This window comes from Theobroma cacao, chromosome 6 (genome assembly GCF_000208745.1).
Source record: "Theobroma cacao cultivar B97-61/B2 chromosome 6, Criollo_cocoa_genome_V2, whole genome shotgun sequence".
NCBI classification, from domain to species: Eukaryota; Viridiplantae; Streptophyta; class Magnoliopsida; order Malvales; family Malvaceae; genus Theobroma; species Theobroma cacao.
In genome coordinates, this window is record NC_030855.1 from 23,544,171 (window position 1) to 23,566,699 (window position 22,529).

The 22,529-nt window shown below is 37.3% G+C and overlaps 4 protein-coding genes across 8 annotated transcripts; 3 read left to right on the forward strand and 1 right to left on the reverse strand.

Annotated features, from left to right (window-relative positions):
* Positions 4,775 to 9,564, forward strand: LOC18596793 (protein NUCLEAR FUSION DEFECTIVE 6, chloroplastic/mitochondrial). Of its 5 annotated transcripts, XR_001928497.1 has the most exons (6): positions 4,775 to 4,877; positions 4,966 to 5,003; positions 5,819 to 5,983; positions 6,093 to 7,046; positions 7,132 to 7,253; positions 8,489 to 8,795. XR_001928497.1 is itself a non-coding variant. In XM_018123293.1 (3 exons), exons 1-3 carry the CDS (start codon positions 6,862 to 6,864, stop codon positions 9,299 to 9,301), a joined length of 315 nt encoding a protein of 104 aa, XP_017978782.1. In that variant the 5' UTR covers positions 6,826 to 6,861; the 3' UTR covers positions 9,302 to 9,564. The 5 variants fall into 5 exon arrangements, 3 of the variants coding, with proteins under 3 accessions (XP_017978782.1, XP_017978780.1, XP_017978781.1); XR_001928496.1 differs by lacking the exons at positions 4,775 to 4,877; positions 4,966 to 5,003; positions 5,819 to 5,983 and adding an exon at positions 9,294 to 9,564 and having other exon boundaries at positions 6,825 to 7,046; positions 8,489 to 8,560; XM_018123293.1 differs by lacking the exons at positions 4,775 to 4,877; positions 4,966 to 5,003; positions 5,819 to 5,983; positions 8,489 to 8,795 and adding an exon at positions 9,294 to 9,564 and having other exon boundaries at positions 6,826 to 7,046.
* On the forward strand, positions 9,870 to 13,879 carry LOC18596795 (cysteine-rich receptor-like protein kinase 26). Its single transcript, XM_007025489.2, has 3 exons — positions 9,870 to 11,170; positions 12,170 to 13,240; positions 13,615 to 13,879. Exons 1-3 carry the CDS (start codon positions 10,297 to 10,299, stop codon positions 13,686 to 13,688), a joined length of 2,019 nt encoding a protein of 672 aa, XP_007025551.2. The 5' UTR covers positions 9,870 to 10,296; the 3' UTR covers positions 13,689 to 13,879.
* LOC18596796 (uncharacterized protein At4g28440) lies at positions 14,589 to 16,408 on the reverse strand. The gene is made up of 2 exons (XM_018123279.1): positions 15,949 to 16,408; positions 14,589 to 15,163 (listed from the first exon to the last, which is right to left on the reverse strand). The coding sequence occupies exons 1-2, from the start codon at positions 16,229 to 16,231 to the stop codon at positions 14,973 to 14,975; spliced, it is 474 nt and encodes a 157-aa protein (XP_017978768.1). The 5' UTR covers positions 16,232 to 16,408; the 3' UTR covers positions 14,589 to 14,972.
* On the forward strand, positions 17,535 to 21,580 carry LOC18596797 (protein DEHYDRATION-INDUCED 19 homolog 4). Its single transcript, XM_007025491.2, has 5 exons — positions 17,535 to 17,840; positions 17,985 to 18,124; positions 19,967 to 20,044; positions 20,181 to 20,464; positions 21,146 to 21,580. Exons 1-5 carry the CDS (start codon positions 17,756 to 17,758, stop codon positions 21,252 to 21,254), a joined length of 696 nt encoding a protein of 231 aa, XP_007025553.1. The 5' UTR covers positions 17,535 to 17,755; the 3' UTR covers positions 21,255 to 21,580.

Sequence of the window (22,529 nt, forward strand, 5' to 3'; positions counted from 1 at the left end):
CCTTTTTTTTTTTTTTTACTCTATCAAACAATTTATTGAATAAAAATGTAAGTATACTCTAATACTAGCTCTTGCTGTTCCTCCTCTAGCTACTTAAATTGCACCAAAAATCCACTTAAAAGAGCTAAAAGCCAAGAGAAAAACAAAATCAACCTACTTCTTTAGCCTTTAATATTGACATTGATGTTTAATGATGTGCAAGGATTTCAAATCTTGACAGCTTCATCAAAATTCTCTAATCCAAGATTTCAATCATTCATGATACTATAATACGATAATACCTTTTAATCAATGAACCCCACTTCACCGACCATAAATCTAATTAAAAAGTTAAATTTGATTAACGTAATGATTACATTCGTAAAATATTTAAAATTTAATATATTATTACATTTAAGTATTTAATTTAATAATAAATACATGTATCTCAATGTGAAAAATCTCCAAGTTGTTGTATGGTTATACATATAAACCGATCGATTTTCAACTGCCATGAACGAAGGAAATGTTTCGTTGTGCACCCCCTCCATGTGCTGATATGCGCCCCCCCACCTCCGTCGCTATCGTTGCAGTACTAACTTGCTTTTGTTCAAAACAGTAGATGGAGCACTTGCAAACCACCACTTGCCAGTGTTTTCCAAGAGAGAGATGAGTGGGACTATCCTGATGTTTCTTGCTAGTGCTCTGCTCATCACTCCACTCAACTGTGTAAATGCATGTGCCTTGAGAGGAAAAAGCCACTTGGAATTGTTTCTTATCCATGCTTTCCTATTCCAACACTGAAAGAAATAAATGTTGGGTAATTCAATTAATTAAAATATGCATGAAACTTTTAAATGCATATTATAGTAAAACTACCAAATTTATAATTTGTTTTCCCTTACGCATGCTTCTCTCCCCAAACCACCATTTCGGGTCTATTTATGGGCATTAATTAAGAAAGGTAATCCCACCAATTGATGGTCAAGGGTAATTAATTATGCTAGCTAGTCGGTAAACAACAAGCAAAGGGGGAAAATATGTAGGGCCACCTACAAGCTCCTCATCATAAAAGAAAAAGGCAGAAAAATGGAAAATCACGCCTATTCCAATTGGATTGTCTTCTCCGTGAATGACGGATAGACTATGATCTTTTCTTTTCTTGGTATACCTTTTTCCAACTTTATTTGTGCTCTCAAGCTTTGGGATCCTTTCTTCTTTTTTGACTTGCAATCCAAAGACTTGTGTTTTGTAGGTCTATATGCCACTAGGGAATGTTTATAGTATAATTTTCAGGGTTAGGTTCTGACCTTAATAAGATATTGATAAGAATTACTTCAATTCTGATGGTAACCCAACTAAACTTTGGGGACTAGGGGCTGCCATAGCAGCAAAGCTGTTCCCGCAATTTATAGGTATAGTGTCTTTATGGGAACCCCATTTCGACAAGGAAGTAACTTATTGACCCCAGAAACAGGAGCATATAATTGTGGGAGCACTCATGATGCTGGGAATTTCAATGGTTAAAATTGAAGAAAAAAGAATGAAAAATATTGGACCATCTGGAAGAGAAATAATTGTTGTTACAAACAAATAATGACACCCACCCACACTTCCTCAGTTCCCCCTGTTGCTCCCACCATTGCTAGCTGTATTTCCATTTTATTTCATCATTCTTTTCAGTGCCCATTGCTTTTTCAGCATTCTTATGCAGATATAATTAAAATAAGTTTGCTTAAAAAATAACATGGAAATGCACAAGCCGATACATCATCATGTGTTAGGAACTCTTCGTCATTTCTATACAACACTTTTTCAAGTACTGAAGTACTGCTGCTGGAGGCGGATGGATAATAATAATAAATACAGGCAGGTGACCATGAAAATAAAAATAGCACTACTACTTAATTTCGGATTCAGTTGATCTGCTTTGCTTTCATTGGAAGTTAAAGACATTAGCTGAGCCAGACCTAAGGAAATCAATGAGGAGGTCTATCAGTACGATCACCTCCTCTCTCTCTCTCTCTCTCTCTTTCTCTACCTTTCCCTCTCCGTTGGGTACAAGGGCATCAACTTATTGGCAGGACGGTGAGAAAGCAAGATGCATAGGGGGGGAACTGGATGGAGCTAGCAGCCCATAATGTTGGCATAAAATCAGGAGGATGTTTTGGGGAGTGTTTGGCATTAGTCCAAACTATCATGCTGCATTGACTGCATAGGTCGACAGAGAAAGAAAAATCATATTCACAAGCTTTGTGATGACTAGAAATCTTGTTTACCGCTCTTAACTTTGGTATATCTATTTCTTCCCTAATAAAAAGAAAGTGAGAAAGGAGGGGGTAAGGGATTTTAGAATCCTTGTAACATGAAGAGGAGCAGCTGTCTTCTTTTGCTAGTTTGAACGGTCAAAAAAAGAAGCATGACCAATATAGAGGTATCTTGTGGAAAGAAAGAAGAGAAAGAGAGGACAATGACACAATGGACCAAAGGCCCCTGGGCTAGGCCCAATTTGAGCCCATAACCCACTAGTCCAGTAGGACCAGTAACCCATCTATCCTGGCCCGTCTGGGTTAGTGCTAGATTTCAAACTAAAACAAATTTGATTGGGCTGGGGGACTCCGTTGTGGGCTCGTATGCATCCGTCTCTTCCCTTACCATTGCGGAAGACAAATTGAAGGGTATTCTATGCAAGTGTCACAACTTGCACACAATGCTTGAGGCTCTCTTGTTTTTAGCCACAAAATTTGAAAGGCTTAGAAATCCAACAAAGCAAACAACTCAGCGAAAGTGGTTACTTAACCATCTAAAATTAATCTAATTGGTATTATTTTTTATTAATTTAATGATAAAGAGTCGAACCTGATTAATGTAAACAAAATTCCAACTCCAGACCAAACGGTAACCTTTTTCTTATTAAATTATGTATTACTTTTAGGTAAAAAAAAAAATGCTAATTCACGGGATCCACGATAACATTGCCTGTACATCATCCTAGGAGAACTAAACCCTAAGCTAATACTGAAGTAGAGTGCCGTGTTGGTTAGGATCTCGGAAGTAAGGGCGGGCGTCGGTCTCGTTGGGGGAGTTGGCCAGCTAACGACCAAAACAATACTTTTTCAGTTCTTCTACGGAGCGCCACGTGTGTATGTATTTCTTTTTTCTTTTGGTATTTAGAAAAAAAAAAAAAGGGGTCCTTTAAACCCTATGCTGACGACCCACTTTGGCCTTTTGGCTTTTCCAACCAATCATTTCTGCTGACCTTTTCCATACGTTTTGTCTCAACATGTCACTCTCGGATGACTCCAAGTCACCGTCTAGTCCACCCACTCAAGTCCCAACTTGATCCCTTTGTTTTTTCTTTGACCCAAAGCCCCCGACTTTGGTCAAGACGATGAAAGCAAAATGCCTTAATTTCTCATGCAATTTGTTCATGACCATGACCGCCCCTTCCCCTTGTTTAAAATATTCGATCATTCCATGAATATTTAACAAAGTCATGATTGATGTCAGGATACCCAAGTAATGAAAGACAAAGCAAGTCTGTTAAGTTGATTTCCAGAATCTAGTATCTTCAAACTCTTTTCTTTGTTATTTAGTGGTGGCTTTTACTATAATTAACGTCTGAGAATTCTGAGCAGAAATCTCACTAACGTGAGAGTTAAATGGCGAAGAAAGAAAGCAGAGGATGGTGAAGTTAATGATTGTAACAACCCAAACAGTGATTGATTTCAACTTTTTAACTCCAAATTAATCTGGATAGTGATGTGTTTTTTTTTTTTAGTTAGCTAAGCTAGAACAAAGAAAAACAATAAACCTTCTTTGAAAAATGAACCACAGCTTTTGGTCCCATATTACTGTCATGACCTGCCTTTCTTAATGTTTCACCTGTCACCAATGCCCCGCCAGTTACCTCTAAATCAACACCCTCCAGCCCTGAAATTTAAGGAAACAATTCAATGCCGTACTTAAAAATTGGGTAAGAACCAATTATAGCTCCAACGGCTCTTCAAAGGTAATTCTATGGTGTAGATATATTGAAAAGAGTAATTTACAGCAGAAAGACTAGCCAAGTTTGTGAATAGACTAGCCAACAACAATCCCATTTTCTTTTGTTTTCTAGCCTGTTTGGATAATATGATTACTCCATCATGGAATATTGAAACAACCCATATTTCTCCCCTCTTGAAAATAAAAAATAATAATTACACCATAAGATAATACCAGGACATTTTGATAATTTTCCACTTGCTAGGTGTTCTGCTAATTTAATGCAAGGTGAGAAACTGTTGGCAGAATACGGTTCAAGGTAAGACACATCATATGATAAGATAATTCAATAATTAATCTTTATCCATCTCTTTATAAAGTTGATAAATTAAGATATGTACGACATGTTACTACTAAATTATCAATATCATGATAATAGTATTTTGTGATCAATCACATTTTAGTGATAAATGGACCTGATTAATTCAAAGTCATCATGCTTCTGATCCTTAATCTTGTTGCTGACTTAGCCGTTGATTTCTCCTTTTTTTAAAAAATTTTTATAAACATAAACCTAACAACTCAGGGCCATTATCTCTGACCTGCTCCATGATGGACCATGAGGAGAATTTTGTTTTGAAAAACATGGCGGTAAATTAGGGTTAAACTGTTGTTGTTAATGTCTGAACAGTTGCGATTATCTCAAGGTTTAAGGTATTAATGATAATAAAAAATTTGGTTATGAAAATCTTTTCTGATCTGATTACCCATGCTGAACACACCCCCCCCCGGTGGGACCCACCCCATTCAATGGCTCCTTGTTTAAGGAAGCATCTCCGGGGAGGAACCCAAGCCCAGGCGCTTCTTGACTCTCCTCTTTCCATTAGGACAATTTCTTTGTAGTTTAACAGGTACAGGGATATTTGTATTCCGGTGGCAGCATTTTGTTGATCATCTTCTTTATTCACTAAGCCATTTTCATTTGTTTCTTTGTGATAGAGAGCTCACCTAGCTCAAGCCAGGCCATGGCCACTCAGGTAATAAACCAGTCTTGTTTTCTTATTCATTTTCTATTGGTTCTGTTGATCATGCATGTTCAACTTTCCATGATCTTTTGTTCTGATTGTTTTTGCTCTTTGCTGGCAATTAAGAATCGGTTTCTGGGTTTTATCTTACTTTTAACTTACCTGGTATATTCCTTTCGTTTCTTGGTTTCTTGCTCATCTCATTTGTGGTTGGAAATAGAAACCGAAAGGAATGCTATCGGTGTTGCAGTAATAGTAACTATGGATACTGGCTCAGTGGGGAGTCCGACTTTTACAGATTGTTAGAGAGACGAACAGAGGAATGCTCAATCTGAAAGCTTTTTGAGAACTTTCTTTGGGGACACTAAACTGTTTTCATGACTTTTTCTCATCATGGGTAGTATTTGATTTCAATTTTAGAGAAACAGCTATTGAGATATGCTCAAAATTCTGATGCTTAAGGAGAGTATTGAGTAGGGACTTCATCTCAGAAGCCTTCTCTGGTTGGCACTAGACAATTACTGATCTGTGATTCCACCGACAGTCTTCCAAAAGAAAGGACAAAACATAAATAAATGAAAGTAGAGAGCTGAAAGTGTATCAAAAGCAAGTCATGGTCACAGCTGAGATTTGAATCCAGGCTTCTGATATCTTTACAGCACGAGGTGTAGTCTAAACAGGGAGAATTGTGCTGCTGGACTCCGGACCTTATCATTATTTGGAATCTAATTCGTATTGCTATTAGATTTTAATGTAAAATTTTAATAAGTAAATCCTAAGTAATGTTGATGTTTCACTGCTATATTTTAATTGATGAATGTTCCCAGAATCGTGAGATGTCGAATGGCTGGCCACTTGGGCTACAGATAATGACCATGAGGCTTCGGTTACAAGAAAGACTACAGGCTGCAGCTCCAACGGTGGAACCATATTCTTTGCACATGCCTTCAAGCAGTTTTTCCTCATTCTCCTCCTCCAACCTTGACACCGAGGTAATTCCAAGCAACCTTTTCTTCCTCCCTCGTTCTACACACTGAGCAAACATAATGCACTTGTGATATACCATCTGCTAATGTTTCTTCCATTGCGGAATCGGCCCAGTCCTCAGCATCATTTTTCCAAGACAACAGCGTTTCTCTGGGGAGGCTAATTGGGTTCAGACCACGCGACAGAGGAGCACTGTACTTTCAGAACACAATCCATGCTGAAGAGAACAACAGGCTACCTGTAACAGGTGCCTGCAAGGATGTCTCCAGACGACACAATTCAGATATGTCTCAGGGAATTTGCATCCCACTGATACTAGGCGCTCTGGTAAAGATGAGCAGGAATAGGAGCAAGTCAAAGCAATTGGATGATTAAGGGTGAAGAAGCCATTCGATTTTCTTTGATGGCCATGGCATAAAAAAAAAGAATAAAACCCTCGTTGACCACCTCCACCAAATTCTTTTCTGCCGTGTATTCAGAAATTACCCATTAATTGTAAGATTGTCACCTTAACAATTTTATTTGTATGGAATTCTTGATTTTCACAGCATTATTTAGAGGGTAGCAAATGGAATCAAGTTAATCTAGAGCTGCATTTGTAAAATGCAAGGAAATTAACTCCTCAATTTGTCTTGTTAATCGTAAGTTGGCTGCATATTATAGCATAGCTTCATTACTTTTAATCAATAGAAGTTCCCGTTGTAATGGATTGTCAAAAAATAAAATAATCCATTGTCAAGACTGCTAAATCAGCCACGTGGAAGAGAAGCTCCACGTGTCAGGTAGATGAGCAAGAACCATATGCGTTTCCGTACGAGTGTATACACAGAAAACATCAGCGCTAAATTGTAAAACCCTTGGAAATCTCAAAACCCCCACACGAATGCACAAAGCTTCTAAAATCTCCACCACCAAAAAAATGTCCGCCGCCAGGTCCGTCCTCCGTTCCGCCGCTTCCCGAGCGACCGCTGCGACTAGACTCGCCGCCGGACCCAAGGCAGTGCCGCGACCCGCTCGCTCTCCCTTTCGGGTCTCCAAGCAAAGCCCGTTCTCTTCTCGCATTTTCAGGTAATGGATATTAATCCCTCTCTTCAATTTGTTTAGGAAATCAATTAATGATACCAATTTAGAGTTTTGAATAAATTTGAAAAAGGTCACCGGTGGAGATGAGCTGCTGTGTGGAAACCATTTTGCCGTATCACACAGCCACTGCTTCGGCTTTGCTGACTTCGATGCTGTCCGTCTCTCAACGGAGCTCCGGTTGGACCCCTGAAGGTAGTTCTATCGGCTCTTGTTTCATGTTGATCTGTTTCTTTTTTTGTGTTTTCAAGGCATTCTAACTTTAACTACATAGAAAGTTTGCTTCTTCTTATGATTCAATGAAAGTTGAATGAAGTGAGATGTAATGCTTCTTCGAGTCGTAGTTCCTACTGGGAAGTATTTGCTCCTTAGTTACAGAAGCAAAATGATAAACTTCAAAATTTTTAATGATTCCTAAACCTAAACTTTGCAGTGTACCAAATGAGAGGCTTAAGTTTTTCATATCATTTTCATTCTTTATTACATATCAGAATGCAGAGAAAATGTTGGAGACAAAATACCAAGTAGAAACATGGTAAAGTGAAACTCTTGACTGGTAAATAGTCATTTACTTGATAACACTTAATGAAGCTAAGTTTGGAGAAAGATTACTCCGAAAACATGTATTAGAAGCTAGAATTAATGATGGAAAGCAGGCTGTCTCTGTGAAGTATGAGCGGCCCATAACAATTGTTGTAGATGAGCATCAACCACTCAAAACAGTAGCCAAATGTTGTATATTTGTACTCCCTGTGTCACCTCTTTTTTTTCCCTCCCTTTTTTTGATAGGTAATCGTTGCTCCTCTGTCTCGTAAATAAATGAAAGAATGTAAATTCTTTTCTCATTTTGTAGGGCAAGACAAGACTAGATGAAGGACAAGCACAGAGGGAGTGGCTTGTATTAGAATTCATTGTTAAACTTTGGGAACTGTTACTGAATTTTTCTTTAGTAGTTTAGTTGGGGAGATCATCTTTCTGAATTGATGTAAAAAGACGAGAGGTTGAATGCTATGCCTTGTAATTTCTTTGGTTTAGAGATTACAGATGAAATCTTGTTCAAATAGTTTTTAAACAAGTTAGCTAATCGATCCTGAAATTACTGTTAAACTTTTGAAAATTGGTACCAATTTATGTAGCTTGCTATTGTGTTTGTTTGTTTTCTGGATGTTTAGACTTAATTTAAAATATGCACTTTATGGATTGGTAGGGGTCAAAAGGCCCTCATGATGCACATTAGTTGTAAAAGTACTAAATGCATGAAATCTGACTTCTTTTCAGTCAGTAAGGGTGTTGCTTGTGCATATTTGAGCTGAACTTGTTATTTGGCTGTTAATAAGTGTTCCAACTTAACTTGAACTAAACCTTATTTTCATTCTTATTCATGCCAGCATAAGGATATAAGACCAATAATGATTTGTTGTTTCACTCAGATTGCAATGATGATGTATGATGAATGTCAGAGAGTTCGGGCAAAGTTTTTGATAAATGCAGTCTAAGACAAGGTGGTGGAATAAAGCTTTATAGTAGGGTCTTAGATACTTTTTCCTTCTTAAATTTTTAACTAGGTGATGAATAACATTCTTTTTAGTCAACAAGTTGGAAGGAATTAAGTCAAAAATATATGCTTTTGGAGGTTTTGTAATTGAAAGATAGGATAGGATACGATGATGATGATGATGATGATGTTTTGTTATTCTATTAATGTTCATTGCACTTAATTTGAAAGCACTCTTTATATTTGGGGGCTGTAATGCATAACTCGAAGACCCTGCCCCCATTTTATCTCTGAAAAAATTAAATTTTGTTCTGGTATTGACTAGTTTGTAGTCTCCACAAATATTATTTGTTTCCAGGATATTTTGCAGTTCTTGGCAATTGATTATTTGAGAATGACATGTGCTTCCACCATTATGATGTTCCAAATCCTAGATTGTGAACCTATAATCTTCCTATCACTGCTACATTCCACTTCCATTGTTCACGTTCGTTTACTTTTAACTTGGGCTGTTTTAGGCTTATGAACTGCACACACTCATGGAGTCTGCCTTAGGAGGTTGTAGTTGTATTCTCTCTGTTCTAGTTCTCTCATTTTGTGTTTCAACAGTAGATCTATGATTTAACCCTTGATAAAATCCAGTCAAAATGAGAATTAGAACAATATTGTTGATCTTGTTTTGTATGGATAAAATAGTTATGCATTTCTAATACCATGCACCCATTTTTCTTGTTCTGTAGATGGATGATTGTGGTTGGGATGCGGTGAATTCTTCATCTCCATGAAAATTCAATCGACTTTGTAGGACTTGATGCATTATTTCTCCTTGGTCAAATGTGAAAATAAGATGTTATACAACTTTTGTTTCAAGAGCATCTGGAAGTAGGTATAAGATGGAAAATCGATCATTTTTTATTCTGATAATGTTAATTACCAGTTATCACTAGGTTTAATCTTTCTTCCTCCTTTCCCTTTAAATAATGGAAGTTCTGCATTTTCTTTGTGACTTTATCAAATGGGGTAGGCTTGTATCCACATGGATGACTACCTAACCTCATGATCCGCCTACTGCGTTAGCATTGGCCAGCCGCCAGCTTACTCTAGTGTAGGGTTTAAATAGAGTTAATTTCTGCCTGATGCCCGAAAATTAGACATGTAATCTTGCTTTAAATCCAGACTAGTTTAAACCACGGGCTCTGATTCTATTGATTCTTAACTCATGATTCTCCATGAAAGCTGGTATAATACACAAATATAGCTTCCTCTTTTTTCACCAAAAAGAATAAGAGAACACTAATGAAGGCTACCTTTTACAAATATGACCAGTACTATGAAAATTGTGTATATCTAGAAAAACATGACAAGTAGCCAATCTGCCTTTTGAATAGTCGTAGAAACAAAATTATTATTTTCCGATGAAAATCACCTCACGGCTCTGTCTTAACTCTCGTCAACGGAGGAAACTGGAAACGTATGGTAAGCAGTTGAGCTGGCATAGCACGGGTCAGAAGTCAAGGTCAATGGACGGTGAGCCGGTCTCCCTGGGGCCTGGGCTGTAGATCAGCGCGCAATTTCGCAGCGTTGATCTGGTCAACCAACCCTCCATCAGTTGCAACATTATTTTTGGGTCCAAAGACCTCACTACAAGTCTTTCTAAAGAGTAGTCTAACATTTATGTCAGTGAAGCATAGCATTTATAGGAGAGAGCTCTTCTAGCTTTGCAGGAAAGCTGAGACGACAGCAATGGACTCTTCAAGACTGGCATTGCTATTCTTTCTCGTTTCTATCCAACTTTCTGCTCTCACATCTGTTCAGCCAGAAAAGCTCCTTCGACTCTGTTCGACCCAAAGCAACTTCACCATGAATAGCACCTACGGGAACAATCTCAAACACCTCTTTTCCACCATTACCTCCAACACCCAGATAGACTACGGTTTTTACAACGTTTCTTATGGCCAAAACTCTGACGAGGTCAATGCTTTAGGTCTGTGTAGAGGAGATGTTAAGCCAGATATTTGCCGTAGTTGCATAACTAACGCCACTAATGAGTTCACAGAAAACTGCCCTAACCAGAGGGAGGCCATTGTTTGGTACGATGAGTGTATGTTAAGATACTCAAATCATTCCATATTTGGTAAAATGCAATTCCCACCTGCTTGGGTAATGGAAAATGTCAACAATGTCTCCAAAGTAAATCAATTCAATCAGGTGTTGGCAATCTTGTTGGGTGACCTTAGAATTCAAGCGGCCTCTGGCGATTCCCTTCACAAGTTTGCAACAGGGAATGCTACTGTTTCCAACTCGCAGGCTATATATGCGTTGGCTCAGTGCACTCCTGATTTGTCCCAAGTGGAATGTAACAATTGCCTGAGTAATGCCACGGAATCACTTCCACTATGGAGGGTAGGAGCCAGAATTCTGACACCAAGCTGTACTGTTAGGTATGAGAATTATATCTTCTATGGCCCTTTGGTTGATATGCCACCCCCAACGATGTCACCAGCATCACCGCCGGTTGATGACGCACCATTATCACCACCAGCTGATGTACCGCCACCACCATCACTAGTGACACCAGCGCCTCCTCCGCAGCAACCTAATCTTGCTACCAGAAAAGGTAAACCATACTCCCTTGTTAGTTACCCATGTCTCGTCTTTCATCACCATCTAGCAGGTCCCTCTGGTTTGTTCATTTATTAGTAATTTTTCAAGCTTTGTTTCTGCATATCCACTAACCATCAACCAAATATATCTCTGGATTTCGCAGGTAACACGACTGCAGATTTCAATTCCTGGCTCCAATGGTTTCATTTGCAATACTTCGTATTTTGAAGTCTCTTTAATCTAAAGAAGTAGGAAGCTGTGAGATCAGAGATGTTTAACTCATTACTTGCTAGTATTGTCGCCTCTTCAGCAGTACTTGTATTTTATGTATGGAAAATTGAGAATTGAGAACTGAGAACTTGCAATCATACTTTCATTTAAAGGTCATATGAAATCAATTTCAAGCATTTGAAGCAAAGAGCAGGGGAAAAAGAATCTCACAATAGAAAGATTTTACCATCAATGCTTGATTATATAAATCCAGATAGTTTGATCATAAGAAAGAAGCATGAAATATATAATTGGGCAGAGTTAGATTTCTCTACTAACCCGTACTACTTTTTCTCTTTTTCTTTAATTTCCATGCTGACCCGCCAGTCTTCTCATTGCCTTGTTCTTGCTTAGTAAAAAACTCCTTCTGGAAACGAAGTATTTGTCGTTGTACCATGAATCAAGATGGACCCCAGCTGACAGAAGTTATAATGAATTAAAAGTTTATATAGATGGGTCACAAGTTAAGGTAGATAATATCTCATGTAACTGATAAACCATAAATAATTAAAGCCATACTAATTATCCCAAAGTAAATAATAATGATTTGTATTATCACAATGTTTGGGTAAGTTAATGCTTATGCAGATAATAATCACTAAGATAACGATTATCTAATTAATACCTAGAGATAAGTACATAGTATTTATATCCCTAATGAAGAAGCATAGTGGTAGCATTTATAGGAGGAGAGCCTTGGATGTGGAAATCCCATTCTCCATTGAAAAGGTGTGACGTACAGCAGCAATGGACTCTTCAAGACTAGCAGTCTTATTCTCTCTCGTTTTCATACGACTATGTGCTTTCACATATGCTGAGCCGGTGAAGCTGGTTCAAGTCTGTTCGCACAAAAGCGACTTCTCCCTGAATAGCACCTATGAGAACAACCTTAATGACTTATATCTCACCACCATTACCTCCAACACCAAAATAGACCATGGTTTTTTCAGTGCCTCTTATGGCGAAGACTCTGATAAGGTCAATGCTATAGGTCTGTGTAGAGGAGATCTTGTGGCAGATATTTGCCGTAGTTGCATTAATGATGCCATCAATGACTTCGCAGAATACTGCCCGAACCAGAGAGAGGCCATTGCTTGGTATGATGAGTGTATGCTTAGATACTCAAATCGTTCCATATTTGGTAAAATGGAGGTCGAACCGTTTCGTTCACTCGTCAATGTAAACGTTGTCAACAATGTCACCAACGTAACTCATTTTAATCAGGTCTTGGCAACCTTGTTAGATAGGCTTAAAACTCAAGCGGCCTCCGGCCGTTCCCTTCGCAGGGTTGCAACAGGGAATGCTAATGTTTCCAAGTCGCAGACTCTATATGCAATGGTTCAGTGCACCCCTGATTTGTCCCCAGAGGATTGTAACGATTGCCTGAGAAATGTCACTGAATCACTTCCACGATGTTGTAATGGGAGGAAAGGAGCAAGAGTTTTGACTCCAAGTTGTAATATTAGGTATGAAAATCATCTCTTTTATGGCCCTTTGGTTGATATGACACCCCCAACGCCGTCTCCAGCGTCACTAGCGGTTGATGCACCATCATCCCCACCGGTCGATGCACCATCATCCCCACCGGTCGATGCGCCAGCATTCCCACCTGTCTATGCACCAGCATTCCCACCGGTCGATGCACCAGCATCCCCACCGGTTGACGCACCAGTATTACCGCCGTTTGATGAACCAGTATTACCGCCGGAGGATTATGACTCACCACTATTGCCACCATATGATGCATCGTCACCACCACCCCCAGAGCCACCAGCGCCTCCTCTGCAGCAACCTGATCATGCGACCGGAAATGGTAAATCATACTTGCTTTAGATTACTTGCTAACGTATCATCCCTTTCATGTTTTTTTCCCTTGTTATTATCTGTATTAATATATATCAAGTCAGTAATTGAGTTAGTTTTTTTAAAGTTGAGAATTCATTTAGAAAAATTAATCTAGAAAGATGAATAACATATAGTAACTGCTATAAATTATGGATATAATTAATTATTTATTTTACATTGAAATTTTATTAGAATTTGAAGAGAATATCAGTTTGTTCACTCACTGTCTGAAGTTATATATTTGCATATTGGATTCATCTTGTGGATTTGCCACTGAGGGGATTCAAGCTCCCCTGTTTCTTGACCAACCATCAATCAAATAACCATTTCTGGATTTTGCAGGTGACATGAACAGCAAATTTCAAGCTCTGGGAACAGCGGTTCTGCTAATGATTTTGCAATACTTTATATTTTGAGGTCTCGTTCATTTAAAGTAGGAAGATCTGATTAGTTTTTGATCTGATTAGTTGTTAGCATGTAGCCTGTATTTTACATTTTAAGTAAAAGTCTCTTCAGTAGGTACTAGTACCAGTAAACTTTGTGAATGGACTTTTGAGAAATGGGAAATTGCAATGATGCCTAGCATTTTGAGGTCATTGATAGCAAATACTTGAAATTCAAAAGGCATCTCATTATGTATGTTCCTGAATTACTGAAACAAGCTACATGCAACTCTACCATGAACCATGAAGCAAGTTATATAAACGCGTCAGAAGTCAAGGTCATGGATGGGTGCGGCCCTCTGATCACGGAAGCTGCTAGCCCGCCATGTTTAATGCAGGCATGCAGTTGATAAAATCAATAAGAAATTTCCCAGCTTTGATTCAGTGAGGGTCACCCTGCTCAAACTAAAGATTAGAGAAGCAATATTCTATTCAGTCTTTTACCTGCACGAATTGGTTAGATTCAATAACAATAAACAAAGCAGTGTTTCCTCAACCAGAAACGCTCTAGCCATGCTCAAGTCAAAAGCTATATCTGGCCTTTGCGGTAAGATGGACAACAGATTCCAAATTCTTGTTAAAGTGGTTCCGTTGATGGATTTTGCAATATTTTCATCTATCAAATCCTAATCAACTCAAGAAGATGTTTGAAGGGGGTGTGGGATGTTTAATTGGTTACTTGTTAGTTAAAATGATGTGTGCTGTGCCTTACATTTCAAGTGAAACATATACAAAGCAAAAAGCCACTTAAGATGGCATATATATAGCAATGATCTCTGAGTACATGTCCTGATTGTTCAGCCCTGGTCCATTTCATCATCCAAACAAAACCAAAATGCAAAAGTAAAGTATAATGTATGGACATTTAGAAAATGAAATTCTTGCAAGGCCATCTTTCAACTTTGAAGCAAACATTTTGAAGAAGAACCAACAAGACTAGAGTATTTAAAGCAACAGAGAACCAAAAACTTGATATAGAAGGATTTTTACTATCAACACTTAAAAATCCAGATGCAATGTTATCACAATAAAAAGTCTTCTTCATACTTAACTACAAAACTTAACTATTAGATGTTAAAAGTATAAACCAGAAAGATCAACCATCAGCAAGATTTGTATACCAAGCCCAACACTTTCACAATGAAAATTGTACCGTAATAGCATCTCACCAACATCATAAAGAGTAACCAAGAATCATTAGGCCACTTCATAAGAACATCCTTCGGTATCTAATCACTGAGGTCCATGCGGTCTCTATCATTCTTCAACTACATTAACCAACTCATACTCGACAAGAGATAGATTGTTATCTTCTTTAACAACAAAGTTAGCAGGATCAGTGACCTCAATGCGGCCCCATTTGTCAACAGCCAGCCTCATAGAACCCTTAAACATATCAATCTTTGCATTACGAAGAATTACAGTGGCAACTGGCTTCATCAAGTCAACTGCAATATGATTCAAGCGTCATCATCATCAAACTGCATGGAGTTTAGAGTAGCATTTTCCACAGGTCAACCATTCTCCCAACCCACCACCCCCCATGAATATATGATTGGGTGAAGTGTCTTTCTCCAAATAAATTCATTAAGCAAAATGCAAAGGAAAACCCAATACATGCACCCACAACATCTAAATGTAAATACTAAGCAGTTTCAAATGTTTGTCAATGAGTGGCAGATGCTGTGACTTCTGGAAACCCAACAACTAAAGTACATTAAAGATTTGAACAGCAATTCAACTAATAATTAGGTTCTTGATTATTTCACCATATAATCTTTGAGGTTTTCATAATATTTTGAGTTGGGAAATAAAAGAAGCAAAAATCAACACAAGGACAAATAGATTCAATCACAATATAATAATAGAATAAGAAATTATTTCACTTTGACAGAGATTTATCCCACCAATCAATAATATATCAAGACACTTAAGTCGTGGAACCAAACCAACATCACAATACTAAATAAACCTTAATGACAGCTAAGATCCTAGATCATATCAAATCCAAACTAGCAGTAACAAAACAAAGAAATAGAAAGGATTCCAAAATGCCACCCTATTTCATCTTTAAAACAAGCCAAAATGAAAAAGAAAACCAAAGGAAAGATAAAAAGCTCTGGCATCAAGTTATGAAACGAAAAATACCCTTTTGGGAGAAATTAAGATCAGATCAGTAAAACATAAAACTTTTAAGAGAAACAAAAAAAAAGGGGGGGTCTAGAAATTGGACCTTGATCGTTACGAGCAGTGAAGAGGATGGTACCGGTCTCGTCCCCAACAAGGCACTCAGCGATGCGGGTTTGGCGGAGATGTTGAGAAGCAGCTCGACCCTTTTGAAGGACCATGTTAGACGACAAGACCTTGGCGATTAAGGTGTGGCCGTTGGTCCCTGGCTTTAGCTGATCCACTTTCACAAACACTGGCTTTCTCTTCTCTGTTGTTTTCTTTTGTTCTTGTCCTTGCTGCTGCTGCTGTTCTTGTTCTTGTCCTTGCTGCTGTCCTGTCGTCGCCATTGATTCCAATGTTAAAACCTGTCTTCTCTTCTTCGCTCCTCTTCTTCTTGTTGTTTTTCTCCTTTTCACTTCTGTTTCAGGGCTGGTGGGAGAATGAAGAAATGGGGAAGCCCTAGCACAGAAAATGAAGCGTACCTAAGTTTCTCCTAAACGGAAACCAGTATTACACGGCGTCGTTTGGTTACTTTATAAATTTTGAAGGCATTTTTCCTCTATGAGTTAGACTTAATTTTGGATAATAATAAGTACTAATGTCTTTTTGTAATTAAATTATGGGTTTTAATTAATGCTTGTCCTAATTTTTTGATTAAGATACATAAGGTGCCCCTCTTTCTACCACCCAAGGGATGTTCACCCACTAAAGCTAAAATTGTTTTAAATTATTATGAAAAATATGATGCATGATACTAGTAATTTAAGCAAGTAAAATTTTTTTTAAATGTATGGGGTGGATGGAAAATTTGGAAATTCCAATTTTGACAAATAAATAGGAGTATAGGTTAATGTGTTGTCTAATGTAATCCACACTCTTTAAAGTTACTAGTTTTGTTAAGAAGTCATTATCAATATTGATAAAAAATAAATTAATTTTAAATGGAACTATGGTAGTTTATCTTCATCAACTCCTCATTGGATTAGAAACATTCAACCACATGCCTATTTGCAACCTTTACCAAGCCGTAAATGAAGACTTTCTTTACCTAAAAATATGAAAAATTAGAGGGAATGATATTAAAAGCACTTGTTAGTAGTATATTTTTAAGATATAATGTTCTAAGTCATTCCAAAATGGGTTTTTTTTTCTTGATCAAGAAATTGTTAATTTTTCCTAATTGTATGACTACTAAATCAGGAAGGAAGGAATAAAATAGATGAACATCAATGCATTTATGGAGATTTTATTTGTATTATATATGATACTTTATTAATGATACCTTAATATATATATGAGTAAAGGCTTAAAATCTGCAGAATATAGAAAAACATGGGAGGATATACATTGAAAAAGAAAAGGACAGCCAGTTACCAAAAAAAGGTGAAAGAAACTAAGAAAGTATATAAATAGTAAAACAAAGAAAAGAAAAACAGGAACGTGAGTGAAAAACAAGGAGATGAACCCGACATTTGCTCTACGTCACCTCTTGTCTAGTGGTCTTTACCACCACCACCTCATCTCTCTCTCTCTCTCTCTCTCAATTCAATCGTCATTTTCTGAGGCTTCCTCAGATTAAGATATTTTTTTAATTAAAAGAAATAGTACAAGTTTTTAATCATAAAATCATGTATCATCAATAAACAATAATCTACTCTCTCTCATTCTTCTCCTTTGAGTTGAAGCTTATTGAGATCAACAAACCAAAAGTTCTCTCAAAGATAAAGTCAAAGAAAAAAAACCCATCCTTAAGCTTGTAGTAGATAGATTTTTCTTTGTTTTGAAGTTCTTTTTTTGGGTGGTTGGTAATAATAAATAAATAGTAGTTTTTTTAAAAACATCCAAGGCCAAACTCTACCTTTGGTCTTTCAATGGATTCCGATTTCTGGACGTCTCGCCTTGCAGCTGCCAAACGCCAGTATACGTTGCAGCACCATCAGCAGAGCTCTCATTTGGGTTCGTTTTATTTTTTTTATATGTTTGATCTGGGTTTTTTATTTTCTTTTTTTCTCATTTTGTTGGTTGTCTTTCTGTCTTGAACTCTCTCTCTCTCTCTACTATATATATATATATATATATATATATATATATATATAAAAGATCGTTTGAGCATGGATGATTTTGAGGTAGACGACGAGGTACGACCCGATTTCCCATGTCCGTACTGTTACGAGGATTTCGATATTGCGTCCCTCTGTTCGCATCTCGAAGATGAGCATCCCTGCGAGTCAAAGGTTACGGTAAGCAAGTTCCATATTATTATTGCTAGTAGCATAAAAAAAAAAGAGGAAAAAAGTTTTTTTTTCTTTTTGGTTTAATAAATAGAGAGAGAGAGAGATCTTTCTGTTTCCAGTTCGGGTTATGTTTGATGTAGTACGAGGTTGTTCTCGTAAGTTTTTGTCTGTTGGTTTATTTTTATGGCGAAATTTCTAGTTTTCCTTTTATAGAAGGAGAAAAAGAAAATCTAATTTTGGTTGGATAATTTATTTTTCCCTATTCATCTTTATATTATTGAAGGAATACTGGAAAAAAGGTCTTAACTTGTCGGTGTTGGCTGAAAAACGAATGAATTTGTTGCTTGGATTGCTATAGGGGCATCTGTTTGCACGTTCAAAAGAAATAATAAAATAACAGTTGCATCCTTTATATTTTCTTTTGCATCTTTTGATTCATCTGATCAAACTAAGGCTGTAGTAGCAACTGACCCAGGCAATCAAAAATCTCCAATTGATATGAACCTAGAAAAGAGTTGCTATCATGGTTTTTTTCTTGTTAGGCAATCTGTGCAACTAGCTGAGTAGGCTTCATTTTGGGATTTTTTTTTTTTATTTTCTTTTGTGTCTCCTTTGGCCATTCTACTGTTTTGCTGAACAAGATTGTAAAGTGATGAGACCACCATTTATCCATTTTTGTTAGGTTAAATTATGAAGAATCTTTGATAGAGTTGTTTTTTATAACATTTCCACGATGCTGCTGATGATTTTAGGACCGATATTCTTGGTTGTGGTTTGAAGGTTTGGGTATTGTATTGGACGCTTGATTTGGAAGAAGAGAAAGTTCAATTGCTTTGATTCTATACACTTACCATTGGGGTCAAAGGTGCCTGAATTGAAAGATGATTGGGATATAGAGGTCCTCTTTCTCTTTGTTGCTGAATTGGGGGAAAGTAGTAGCTATAGTTTTGGTGCCCATGTACAATGACATCACAGATTCTGATACCAAGTGGACTTGCTTATATCTGTTACTAGACAACCATAGCGACACCTGAGATAGTAAGAAATGAACCTAAAGGTATTCGTTTTAAGTGGAGTGTTAATATAGCATCTGTTATCACATTTTGTAGATGAAACTTGAGGTCCTTGTGTAAGATAATCATAGGTCATTTAGGCAGCAAAACTTATGTTGGAATTTGATAGAGTTTTTAGCCAGCTCTTTTCATAATGAATTAAATTATATACAGAGGAGAACTCCCACTGGATATGGAGGAGCTTTAGCAGGATTAGTGATGTTATTTTCATGCAAGGGAAAGAATGCATCATTCAACAGATAAAATTGGAAGTTGCATACATGGAAAGGGACGAGAGTTGATATAGGTAGAGAATGTTATGAGCATTTACTATTCACTATCGGTCATGGTAGAGGAATGGGCATTTGGTGTTTTCCATGGATGATAAAGGTAGGTTTGGATATCTAATCATTTCCTAGGTATGAAAGAATAATTAACAAGTCTCACCCTTATTTTTTGGTCCATAGGAGATATTCTTCCTCTTTAGTACAAACCCTCCCTTTGAGCTCAGGTCCATGGTACAACCACCAAGGGACTTCACCAACTAAACTAGCTAGCACCTTAGACAAGTCTCACTATAGTTCTTAGGTTTTCTCGTATTATTCTAAATTTCTAATTGAGAGCTTTTTCACCTTGCTACTTATTCTTTGAAAATTATATGGAGGAAAAAAAGTAGTAAACTCACGTTTATTGTCAATACTTGTTGTACTTAACCTTAGGATTTATGGTGTAAAAAAGCTTCCATTTATGTTTTCGTAATGAAAGAGTCTTATATGCATCAATGTTTATGTTGCAGATTTGTCCAGTTTGCTCGGTCAAAGTTGCAAGAGACATGCTAAGTCATATCATGCTGCAACATGGACATTTATTCAAGATATCCTTAATAATGGAACTGTCCATTACCTTGCCACTCTGACTTGGAAAATTATGCATGAAAAGCTTCTTTTGTTGTTCTGTATTTACTGAGAAAAATTGAATTGTTAAGCAAGTTTCCCTTAACAAAAGATTACTTGCAGAGATGTCGCAGGTTACGTAGAGTTGCAATTCCTAACAGTCAGGCACTGTCTCTCCTGGGACGTGATCTCCGTGAAGCACATCTGCAAGTACTTCTAGGGGGTGGTGGATATAGGTCAAGCAGTGCTAATGTATCCAATGCAGCTACCGATTCATTCCTTTCATCACTGATTTTGAATTTCCCTGCATCTGAAGCAGAAGAAATTTCAAAATCTGTTGTAACTAGTGCTGAAGACACTGCTGCAAAAAATGTTGCACCAGCACATATGTGGAAATCAAGGTATTGGTTCAGATCTTTTCTACAGTAGAGAAATTCAATAATGTTCTAACATTTTCCTAGTTCGTTATCTTTTTGTTAAGATGCATTTAGTTTGCAACTATGATGCAATTCCAATAACCAATCCAAGGGATCCCCTTTTACCAAGTGGAAATAATGTCTGATGGAGGTTTGCAAGAACTTTTGCTGCATGAGTTGTGGACAGCCTTTAACATGTGAAAGAACTTAATCATTTTTTCCTTCATCTGTTATGATTTAATTATATTTATGCTGATATCCATTTCAAAATATTCCTCTATTGACTGTCCAAAGTATAGCCTGATGCCTTTTAAAACGCTTCTACAGGCCATGAAAACTTTATAAACATTTCCTTTTCCCATTTGTTAAAATGGAAATCTTGTGTGCATTCAATTAAACTTATTCTAGAAATTGTTAATCTTGACCTGTTCATCTGACTGTCTAATCGACATGGACAAATCATCGTTTAGAGAGGCTCCTTTGTGGTTTGAAGTAAGTGGTTAGCTAAGGGTATCACCTGTCTAACTATCTCCAGAAACCAATTGGAAACCTTTGATGTTGAGATTCAAAGCATCCCATATCTCATCATGTCTCAAATATTTAGAGAAACTGTCTGATATAATTGAGATTTAACATCTGTTTTCTTTTACTTTTTCTCTTATGCAGTTTTGATCCTTCTTTGAGTTATGAAGAGCGGGAAAAAAGGATTAGGCAAGCCACGGGAAGAGCTGGTTTCGTCCAAGATCTGCTGTTGTCAACTTTGTTAAATGACTAACAAAAGCAGTAAGTCAAATGAAAAATAATGGAGTTAGTTATCAAAATCTCGGTGAGAGGCATTTCTGGGTAGGATTCTAATGATTTTATAATGTTTGACAACCCAATGCAATGCATTCCTAGTCTGAATGTTGAAGCAGCCCCTTGATGGCTTCATGATAAGATCCCCATCCTTTTTATAGGTCCTTTTCAACCAGAATTGTGCTATATTCTGGAGAAAAACGATGACCTTTTAGTTTATGCTTAACTTTAAATTATGAATTACTTCTTACCTTTAATAGATAAAGCTCTTTAATACAAGTTTCAAGCATAGAACCTTTTGTAGCACTTTGCTTTGTGGCTGATTCCAGCTGAAGTGGACTGAACAAAGAGAAATCCTGCAATTCTTAGTATGTAGGCAGGATTGGGTTTCAAATCCTTTGATGCAACCAATTGAACCAAGGGACTTTTCAGTAAGCAAACCGGCACCTTTGTCTTGTAGTTGCATGGCTAAAACTTGGGAATTGAAAGAGATTCTACACCTAGCTTTGCTTGAATTCAGAACACTCATTCACTCACCTTAACCCCTCTCCTGCAAGACAACTAAATCTCATGCATCTATCAGTGGAATTTCTTTCGTACTAATCAGTTTCTAGTAATCAAAACATGGGTTTCCACTTTTTACTTCTGATAATCGGTTCACCAACAAAACTTATTCCAAAACTCCACCCATCTCTAGCTTTGGCAATGTGACATCTAACCAGAAACAGGCGGTCAAAAGTGGAAAGCAAGTAGAACGTCAGGGACGTATATTATTAATATGGGCTAGTTTGCTGAGTTGTAAGGTTAGGACGGTGCGACCAAACACAAACTTTTGTACAAACAGAAAGGTCGGTTGGGTGCATACGGCGCCGTTGCACGTGCAGGCAGTTGCCATCGACCTCCCCGCTGCCTGATCAACTGCAGTTTGTATGCATATATATCCATCTTCCTCCACCTTATTCGTTTCTTGCTTTTCTCCATACTAAAATCTCATGGGATATTACTTAATATAACTCATGAGTCATGATGTTAATAAAAATTATAAGCCATTGGTTTCGCCTTCTGTTTATAGAGAGAAGAGTACTGACTCACTGAGATCATGATCCTAAATCATATTGGAAGGTTCCTTCCTCTTTTGCAAAAAGAAAAGTCATCCATATTAAACAAAGATTGAACCTGGTATAACAATCATTAGTCAAAATTGTTAAGAGTACAAACAGAACCACTTGCAAAACAAAACCCCCAAAAAGCCAAC

Bases quoted from the DNA above. Each gene is read 5' to 3' on its own strand.
- LOC18596793 (XM_018123291.1), top strand. From the start codon at position 6,862: ATGCACAAAGCTTCTAAAATCTCCACCACCAAAAAAATGTCCGCCGCC. The intron at 7,047-7,131 runs GTAATGGATATT...AATTTGAAAAAG, and splicing joins TTCTCTTCTCGCATTTTCAG to GTCACCGGTGGAGATGAGCT. The intron at 7,254-8,488 runs GTAGTTCTATCG...TGTTTCACTCAG, and splicing joins CTCCGGTTGGACCCCTGAAG to ATTGCAATGATGATGTATGA.
- LOC18596796 (XM_018123279.1), bottom strand. From the start codon at position 16,231: ATGGCGACGACAGGACAGCAGCAAGGACAAGAACAAGAACAGCAGCAG. The intron at 15,164-15,948 runs GTCCAATTTCTA...ATCATATTGCAG, and splicing joins CACTGCTCGTAACGATCAAG to TTGACTTGATGAAGCCAGTT.
- LOC18596797 (XM_007025491.2), top strand. From the start codon at position 17,756: ATGGATTCCGATTTCTGGACGTCTCGCCTTGCAGCTGCCAAACGCCAG. The intron at 17,841-17,984 runs GTTCGTTTTATT...TATATATAAAAG, and splicing joins TCAGCAGAGCTCTCATTTGG to ATCGTTTGAGCATGGATGAT. The intron at 20,045-20,180 runs ATATCCTTAATA...ACAAAAGATTAC, and splicing joins AACATGGACATTTATTCAAG to TTGCAGAGATGTCGCAGGTT.
- LOC18596795 (XM_007025489.2), top strand. From the start codon at position 10,297: ATGGACTCTTCAAGACTGGCATTGCTATTCTTTCTCGTTTCTATCCAA. The intron at 11,171-12,169 runs GTAAACCATACT...TGTGACGTACAG, and splicing joins TAATCTTGCTACCAGAAAAG to CAGCAATGGACTCTTCAAGA. The intron at 13,241-13,614 runs GTAAATCATACT...TGGATTTTGCAG, and splicing joins TGATCATGCGACCGGAAATG to GTGACATGAACAGCAAATTT.